A 10,213-nucleotide genomic window follows, 5' to 3' on the forward strand; every position below is an offset into this window, starting at 1 on the left:
TTTATATGACACCTGAGGATGGTTCAAGGGTGCTTGTACTAAGCTTAAGGAATGGAGAGGATTGCAAACCTGGAAATTTCGATACGACATTTACATTTCAAATCTGGCAACATGTTAAGATTGAAGTATTTGGTGAGTGGGATGGTGATGAAGGTAATAGTGTATTTTTATTGCAACTTTGGTGTTGTTGTTTCAGGTAATGGTGAAATTACTATAATGGGAAAAGTGTTGCCAGGTTTGACTAGATGTAAGACGAAAAGCCGATATCCGAAAGGTTGTCTGTTCAACGACATAGATGGTGGTGATGATGTTGAATGGGTGCAAAAATATGGAATAAATGAATTTGAAAAAGGGGAAGAGGAAAGAATTAAAGAGGTTCTTCGCCGAAATGGAAGTCATCATGATTATTATGGAGATGATATCATACGAATTCAGCGGGAGTTTGATCGATTGATTCGAAGAAAACAAAATAAAAAATCTTTATCGAGTAAAATTATTGCAAAAGAGGAGGGGAGAATGGAAGATCTAAGAAAACGTTTCGCATAAGGAGTGGTTATCTGGAGGCTGTTGATGAGGGAAATCTTGAAGTCGATTTAGCTGAAAGAGAATTTTAAATAGTCAATGATAAATTTTGAAATGTGTGTATATCCAACCTGATTGTTTTTTTTCTTGTAAATATTTGTTTATTGTTCATTCTTTTTCTTTATTATATAAGTTTGAAAGGCTTTCACTTGAGGAAATTTATAGATGACATGACAATGTGGTTTTGAACAAAACCATCGAGACTCCAAAATGATTTTCACATTTTAATATAAGAATGGACGTAAACTAGAATAAAATGATTCATATGATAATAATCACATCCAGTAGACTAGCAAAAAAAAGTTTTCTCTCTCTCTCTCTTTTTTATGGAATAGAAGCAGCCGAAAGGGTAGGTAATTTCAATCGTTCAGAGCCGTATAAATAGATCTCATGACGGTAAATATACAATTAGTTGGTTTTCGCAGATCGATTGGAATAGAATGGAGTTTTTAAATATACTTCTTGTGTTAGGTTTTGGTGTGCCTTTTCTTTTAGGTAGCCCATTGCCAGTGGTGAATCTTAATACCAACCAAAGTACAAACAATTTAGCGTTTAATCTCGTGCTACCTGATAACAATACAGCGCAAGTGACATTATCTTTTCGACTTATGACCGTTAGTACAGTGTCAACAGAAACGAACACGTCGTTTCAAAATGATGTCGATGTTGCTATTTCATCATCATCATGGCTGACGTCGACGTCAACAACAACAACAACAACAGAACCGTCTAGAAGATATGTTACAGTCGATGAAGCAATAGAAGGATTTCGGCAAGCTTTGATTAAGAAGGAAATGGAAATAGCTGGAATTATCGAGAGCGAAAATATTTTTTACAGGCACTTTAAATTAGAGTTCGATGATGACAAAATTTTAACAGTTCGATGTACATATGATAGCAACTATTCCATGCGCTCACTGAAAATCGCATGTTATGAATACCATGAGTTCGAAACCGAAAGAATACTCAGTAATGGCGAGGTTGAGTATATAAAACAGGCAGATCCAGACTATAGGAGCAATATAGAATTTCTGCACTTGAAGAAAATGAAGCAAACCTATTCTATGAGTATTGCTTGAACCGCGAACCTGTACACAACGAATTAAAAAAATGATGACGACGACGAATAAAAACAACAACGATGTGGACGACGACCTTCAGCGTTCTATTGAGGAGTTGAAACAATTTTTTTGTACCAACAGATTGCTAATTCTTACGGAGCACTTTAACCAATTTATAAGCAGCTATACGTTTTTGAAACCATACGCTGAAATGTCGCAGAAAGTCAGCCAATTTGGAAAACATTACGTGAGCTGCCCGTGGGCATATGACGATGCAAAATGCGGACCAGACACTTGTGAATGTTATAGTGTTCGTAGGAGAATAAATGAAATGAAAAACCTTGTTCAGTTTTACAAAAGATTAACTAATAAATAAATTTTATTCTTCAATCAAAATTACAGTGTTTCATTGTGAATCTTAATATATCATATCCTTGGTATTTATCCAGGAATTGTGTTTCGTTGAGAACCCTAGCCACTTCACAAACGCTTGGTTACCATTCCTTTTCAATATTTTTTCCACAAGATAAATTGACGGATGCTCAGCTTTCAATAGTTCAGGCTCATAAAAACCACCTTCAATTTTATTTCCTTTGTAATCTTCTAATAGATATGTAACGGGATTGGTAATACGAATTTCGCGAATCTTGAAAATTTCCGTGGTCCAATTGGGTGTGTAGCCCTTTTCAAATGCATGCTTGTATTTACTGATTCGAACATGATCGCCCACATTATATTTAAATGGACCCATCACCTTAATGTTGTTGTATACGGTAGACAGGAGTAATTTTTCATTGGAACTATTCACAGCAGACGGAGCCATTTTAATTGTTCGGTGTTTTTTATTATTGTAGGCGTCAACTATATCATCGACTTGATTGATCCACTTGTAGTTTCCATTCATACTAAACTCTTTCCACATCATATTCTTTAGGGTACGATTGAATCGTTCAACAATTGATGCCTTAAGTGGACTATACGTGGAATAATGGTTTATTTGATATTTTGTCATAACATTTTTAAAATGTTTGTTGTAGGATTCTTTTCCGTCGTCTGTTTGTAGGTTTTTAGGAATGCGTCCTCGTTGGAGAATCTGTTCAATTGCTATAGCAACTTCTTTGCCCGTTTTTGTTTTGATGGAAGCCGTCCACGCAAACTTGGAAAACGTGTCGATGATCGTAAGAAGGAAACGGAACCCCGTATTGTCGCTAACATATGCTCCCATTTCAACTAAATCGGCCTGCCACAAGTCATCCAAACCTTTAATTATGACTGGTCGTCGGTTAAAATTTTTTCGAGCTGACCTATGTAATTCGTTTACTACTTGCCGTTTGCTCATTTTAGAATGAACTGAATTTCGTAATATGATTGATAGTTGTATTTGTTGTTTTTAAGGTATGACTTTGAACTGTCATCATCATAGTTTTGTAAGTTCGTCGATTTCAAGTTGAATTTGTCTGTCTATATATTCTTTGAGTTTCTCAATGTTAATATCAACGTAGTTCTTTGTAGAAGCATCAGCATCCTCAACGGGTTCTCCAAGATTCTTGAGTTGTTTGAATTTGATGTTGTAATCACCGCTTTCCGTTTTATTAAATCCCGCACCATGCAAACCTTGTAGACCATCCTTACCAGGTTTTCCTTCTGGACCTCGGGGACCCGAGGGCCCCTGCTGACCTATAGGACCTTGAGGACCTTGAGGACCTGGGGGTCCTTGAAGTCCTTGCAAACCACGTTTTCCTCCTCCAGTATCGTTTGAAAATCGACCAAATTTATCAACACCCATTTAATAAATGATGTGAGCTGCGTGTTTATTCTATTATTTGTGATTCTTTCAATTCTTCAATGATTGATATAATTTCATTGTTATGATTATTGTGACCGGCTTGCTGTGACGCAATGAGTAACAGCAATCGACTTACTAGTTCATTGGGATCATCCCAATATATATAGTCAATTTGTTTGTTAGACGTTTCCATTAAATTAGGGTTTTTGCATTTAATATTAGGGGTTCGTGTTAACCCTTTTCCTTCTTTTCTATTTAACAATTTAGAAATTATTCTTGTATATTTAAAGCTTCGATTTCCATTGATTTGACTGCTACTGTCATAAGAACGCCTGTGGGCATTAGAGTGTAGAAGAATACTTTTATAATTCTCTAAATCATCGTCGGAATATATTGTTTCATCTGGATACTTCATAAAAAGCAGTTCATATAAACCCCGACTTCCAATGTAAGATTTTTCATCTACAATTATATGATTATCATCGATTGCGAAATCTGAATTTCCTATTTTCCACTGATTTCCATCATTGTCATCCCTATATACCCGATAAATACTGTCAATTACAGATGGTTGATTTACATAGATATCTAGATATTGCCTAGCAACATCTGAAAAATGATTTTGCTTCAGGTATTCTCCCAGATATTCTTGCCCTTCCGGAGTGGCAACATATTGGCGAACAGCTTTTGTAGAAGACTTAGGAGTTTCAAAAATGTGTTGATTTTCTTCATAGACTTCTCTTTAATTCCTCATCTTTACATTTAATACGAGCTGATGAAGACTCTTCTTTAAACTCTTGTTTTTTTATGTCTTGTTCCTGCAATACTTTAGCTTTTTTAACAAATTCTTTGAGGGGTTCCGTGATGGGCTTAAATGTTTCTTCCAACCGAATCTCTGTTCCGGCTTTGTTAGCTTTCAGCTGTTGATATTTTTTTCCTTATTGAATCGGTTGTCTTTACAGTATCTCTGAGCAACTGTTTGTCAAGCTTTGTTCTCTTCATTGTTTAGGGAAACAGCAACGGATGCAATTGGTCAAATTTCGAAATATATCTAAAATGTTTTGAAATATTCTTTCAATAGGTTCTAGTTTGATTTTGAACTGTTTTTGCAGCACCTAAATCGATTTGTTTCCTTTTTGAATTGTTTGGAACTGTCCTCACTGTTGCTGCACTCAAACCGTATTGAACTGTTATCGAACTGTATTGAACAGCTATTGATCTGCATCAAACTGATCCTTTGAACTGCTTTGAACTGTTCCTGAACTGATTTTAACTGCTTTGAACTGCTCCTGGACTGCTTTGAACTGCTTCTGAACTGCTTCTGAACTGCTTCTGAACTGCTCCTGGACTGCTTTGAACTGCTTCTGAACTGCTCCTGAACTGCTCCTGAACTGCTAAGTTGGTAATGATGCTTTTAATAGATGTGGGGTTCTTTCCATACTGTGGATTTGCTTTTATAGTATTATGAATATATCGAATCCCTTTCGATATCGACCCTTCTCTAAGGAGCTGTCTTTATCAATTACACAGAATCCATATTTATCATTCCAACATTCAGCACAAATGGTTCTAAACTGTTCGAAAGTCATGTCGGTGTTTACGTGATCTTTGTAAATGTGCCTTATATTCATATCATCCTGTTTGAATAGAATCAAAAAATTTGCGTTATCTCGAATAAGGTGTTTCGGTATTCTTGTATATGTTTGACACAGATAAAAGCTATCAATATTATGATGTCGTCCCATACAGAAATATGATCGAATATTCTCTTGTTTCTCGCTGGCAATATCATCGAAAATGAAAACAGAGCCAGATTTGGCTTCTTCAGGCGAAATCACTTCACTATTATTTGAGAATGTATAGAAGCCCAATCCGGAAATAGCTTTAACAGCCTGCTTCAAATGTTCATATTTGGGTTGATGTAATGATTTCCAGTAGATGTAAATATTTTCAAATTTTATACCATTTGGGTGCTTCAATAGAGAAAGCATAACGTTAGTTTTGCCGCAGTTAGAAGGACCCGTAATAATACCCCGAATATTATTAGGCAATAAATTGCTGTGTTTAGCTATACAGCTTTCATTTGTATGTCAGTGTTTTCCACCACCAACCTTTGTTGTTGTTGTATAAACCTCATTATCAGTGCAACTAAACAACCAGACTGAAAGTAATTACGTTGTTGTAAAAAGTGTTATAGTCTGCGAGAGTTGTTGAACCGAGCAGGATTATACGCATACATAGACGCAAAGAGAACGGTCACTATAAAATGATTGATCATAAAAATAAATATACTAGTACAACACGAAAAGCGGTGAGAGGAAGAGGTGTGATTAATACCCTAATCAATAAACTTCCAATTGAACTGCATCTACCTGGTTATCAATACTGTGGTCCTGGTACAAAACTAAGCGAGCGGCTTGCTAGAGGTGATCCAGGAATAAACTTATTGGATCAAGCCTGTAAAGAGCATGATATTGGATATTCAAAATTTAAAGAAACGACTGATCGTCATATATTAGATAAAATATTAGCTGAAAAGGCATGGCAACGAGTCAGATCAGCAGACGCAGGATTGTCAGAACGAGCTAAAGCACTACTTGTAACCAACATGATGAAAGCTAAAGTAAAATTAGGAATGGGAATGAAGAATAAACCGAAATTTGGAACAATTGTTTCTAAAGTCCGAAGGATTGTCAAAAGAAAGAAACCCGACACAATGAAAGCGAGTATTAAAGTAGCCTTAGCTGCTGCAAAGAATATAACAAAGGGACGGAAGAAGACTCTCAAGACTCCAAGGATAATACCCATTCCTAAAGTTGGTGGAGTTCTACCTTTTCTAGTTCCTCTTTTCGCAGGATTATCTGCTATTGGTGCTTTATCAGGTGGAGCTGCGGGAATAGCGAAAGCTGTTAATGATGCTACCAATGCCAAAAAGACCTTAGAAGAAAAAAAGCGTCATAACCAGAAAATGAAGGAGATAACATTAGGCCGAGGATTGCATTTAAAACCGTACAGAAAAGGATTAGGGTTGTTTTTAAATCCTGATTCAAAAAATTTTGAAAAACGCTACCCAAGAGAGCATTAAATGAGAATGATTTAAAGAGATTCGCCAGATTCTTGTCAAACTTCTGAGGAGTTTTCATGCGAAATAATTTACCGAGGGGAGCTGCAAAGCAAAACGAATGTGGTATTGTAAATCTGGATAATATGCAAGGTTCTGGTACTCATTGGGTAGCATACAAAAAACAGAATCGATATGTGGAATACTTTGATAGTTTTGGAAATTTACCTCCACCGAAAGAGCTAATAGATTATCTAGGTTCTAATATAAAATACAACTACAATGCATATCAAAGCTACGACTCATATAACTGTGGATGTTTATCTTTGAAATTTTTGTACAATCTTTTGTAAATTTTCAATGCATCTATATGAATATATATATATAAATACTTTTAAAATTGAAAATCAATCATTGTTTTATATACTGCCATGGCACTTACATTAACTCTAAGTGGAAATTCATCCGTTGTTACAACTGAATATTTTCCACCAATCGATTTACAAGGTGGTTACGTATGCGGACTTGTTGATTTTCAAACATATAATTCTACACCTAACGTGGATGAAAAAAATAATTTATTTCACATTGGGAAGCACATTATAGAAATACCCATTGGATCGTACGAAATTGATCTGATCTGTATAAAGAATTAGCGACAAAATAATTCTTTTAATACAGGCTAATAATAATACACTCAAAAGTGAAATAAAGTCAAATGCTCCAATTTACTTCAATGAAGAAAGATCCATTGGTCAATTGTTGGGATTCGCTAAACGAGAATTGAAAATCAATGAAAAACATACTTCTGATCTACCTGTGAGTATAAGTAAAGTGAACGTAATACGGATTGAGTGTAACATAGTTGGAAATTCTTACATCAATAATATTCCCTCACACACAATCCATGAATTCTCACCTGAAGTAGGACCAGGTTATAAAATAGTGGAGGTTCCTAGTAACGTCATTTATTTACCGGTAAGCCTTAAACGAATAAGCACGCTAACTCTTAAGTTGATTGATCAAAACGGAGATATAATAAACTTCAAGGGGGAAACAATAACGATTAGACTTCATTTGAAGCCTCAGGATGCTGCTATATAACGATGATAAATACCTGCCCGATAATGTAGATAGAACCAGTTCAATCAGAAAAATCGAACGAGCTAGACCGCGATTAACATTGCAAAATAAACAGTATCTAAAATTATTGGGATTCAAATTGAAACAAAAATAATGAGCGATATCCTGAACGTTACACGTAAAATCAGTTTTGATAATAGTATATCAAAAATCGAATACCATAGCTACTCTCCATTTTTATCATCATACAACTCCAGTGATGAAATCCGAATACCCATACAACAACAGGATTTGTGTATTTTGCCGAGTCAGAGTTTCATTTACATTGAAGGCGCCTTAACTAAAACAGATGGAACAATATCAGCACTAGCTAAATTGACGAATAATAGCGTAGCTTTCCTATTTGATGAGATAAGATATGAACTGAATGGAGTAGAAATCGATCGAAACAAAAATGTGGGAATAACACCGACTTTAAAAAATTATGTATCACTTAATGAAAACGAAAGTAAAATGCTTTATAATGCCGCTTGGTCACCGAACGAATCTATCACGCCGTCAAGTGGTTACTTTAACTTTTCTATTCCGGTAAGAAAACTTTTGGGATTTGCCGAGGACTACAAGAAAATTATTGTAAACGCTAAACACGAGCTAATTTTGGTACGCACAAGAAGCGATGAAAATGCATTTATTTCATCCACTGATAATGTACACATCAAAATTTTTAAACTACAGTGGAAGGTGCTCCATGTTAGTCCCGATGGCGCTGAAAAATTGTCAATGTTGAAATATATTGAATCGGGACATCCGATTCAATTAAGCTTTCGAAATTGGGAACTGTACGAATATCCGGTTCTACCCACAACAACAGATCATGTGTGGAATGTGAAAACCACAGGTCAACTCGAAAAACCTCGATATGTTATTTTAGCTTTACAGACAAATCGAAAAAATCTCAAAGACAAAGATGCCAGCAAATTTGATCACTGTGATTTAACAAATATTAAAACACATTTAAACTCCGAATCGTATCCTTATGACGATATGAATATTAAATTTTCCCGTGATCGATTCGCTCTTCTTTATGATATGTACTGCAATTTTCAACAATCTTATTACGGTGTACAACCTCAGCCACTACTTTCACGAAGCGAATATAAGGAATCTGCACCAATTATAGTAATTGATTGTTCACGTCTAAATGAATCCATGAAATCTGGCTCAGTGGATATAAGGTTAGACATGAAAACATCTGTAGATGTGCCTGCCTTAACAACAGCTTACTGCTTGCTCCTACATGATCGTGTGATAGAGTACAACCCACTTACTTCTTCAGTTCAAAAACTTGTATAAAAACTATGGAAACTATAAATGTTAATCCAGTATCACGTTTACATTCTGCACGCAAGCAAACTACACCATTTCATCACCATGACGACGATTTTCGTTATCGATATGCAAGGATTTAGAGGATGCAACAATACTTTCATCATCAAAGAGTTAGCTGTCGTAAATGTAAACGAAAATTTTCATCGACACTTTATACTGAAACCTCCCTTCAGTTTTTCAACACTATTAAGAGAGCTGCAATCCCAGGCACACTGGGTATACGAAAATCATCATGGATTGAAATGGGAAGGTGGACTAACAACATTTTGGGAAGTGAAAGAATATTTACTTCTAAACATGAAAAATACAACCATCTACGTCAAAGGAACAGAGAAGAAAAAATGGCTGGATGATTTGCTGGGAAATATTGCACTAGTATTCAATGTGGAAGATCACAGCTGTCCGAATCTAAAATCACTGAAACAAAATTATCCCGACATGTTACGCTGTAATGCCCACAGCGGATGTTGCGCGCTACAAAACGCATTCCTTCTGAAAAAATGTATAACTCAAAATAATAATAATCAAATGTAATAAAAAGAAGTTTTCATGGTAAATAATAAATTTTGTTTTTTTTCTTTATTGTAAGTAATTTTTCTGTGAATAATAATAAATGTTCACATCTAAATCTACATTTTCATGGTTTATAATTATATATGAAGATGGAATTCCAAGTTTTTGGAATTGGCCGCACCGCTGCAACTCAAGGACAACTTCCCTGTATTGAAGTCGTCCAACACATTATCGCTACATTTACTATAGCGCGATGGTAAAAATAGCCGCATAGTACCCTCCAAATCCACGACGATAGTCTGTCCATATCTATAGAAAAAGCAATGAAAAAAAGAACTTGTTAGCAGAAGAAAAGTTTAATTTTAAATTCTAACTTACCGTGTTTCCATTCTCTCGCCTCCAGTGATGTGGTACCGCTTTCCCACTTCCAACTCTGACGTTTTAATATAAATGAGTGGCTTGCAGCCCAATAATTCGTTAATCGAATCCATCCTCTACGGCAACTTTTCACTTATAACAAAATCTTTTCACAAATTCCACAATTTATATTAATATGTCAACCAAACAATTAGCACATGGCACTCAAACGATCGCCTCTTATCACAACAACAACAAAATTAGCCAAGTACATTTAAAATCTACAAAAAAAAAACCATCATTTTCAAACTTACTACATATTCACCTGCGGTCTAATATTCACTCCCAAATATGTCAACCTGATAAGCAATTCCCCATCAC

General features: G+C 35.4%; 2 protein-coding genes across 2 annotated transcripts; one reads left to right on the forward strand and one right to left on the reverse strand.

Moving 5' to 3' along the window:
* Positions 1 to 3,060: 3,060 nt before the first annotated feature.
* Positions 3,061 to 3,429, reverse strand: LOC119648462 (short-chain collagen C4-like). The gene has a single exon (XM_038050220.1). It carries the CDS (start codon positions 3,427 to 3,429, stop codon positions 3,061 to 3,063), a length of 369 nt encoding a protein of 122 aa, XP_037906148.1.
* Positions 3,430 to 7,726: 4,297 nt separating this feature from the next.
* On the forward strand, positions 7,727 to 8,926 carry LOC119648463. The gene has a single exon (XM_038050221.1). It carries the CDS (start codon positions 7,727 to 7,729, stop codon positions 8,924 to 8,926), a length of 1,200 nt encoding a protein of 399 aa, XP_037906149.1.
* Positions 8,927 to 10,213: the final 1,287 nt, after the last annotated feature.

The sequence above is a fragment of the Hermetia illucens genome, chromosome 2 (assembly GCF_905115235.1).
Source record: "Hermetia illucens chromosome 2, iHerIll2.2.curated.20191125, whole genome shotgun sequence".
In the NCBI taxonomy this organism is placed as follows: Eukaryota; Metazoa; Arthropoda; class Insecta; order Diptera; family Stratiomyidae; genus Hermetia; species Hermetia illucens.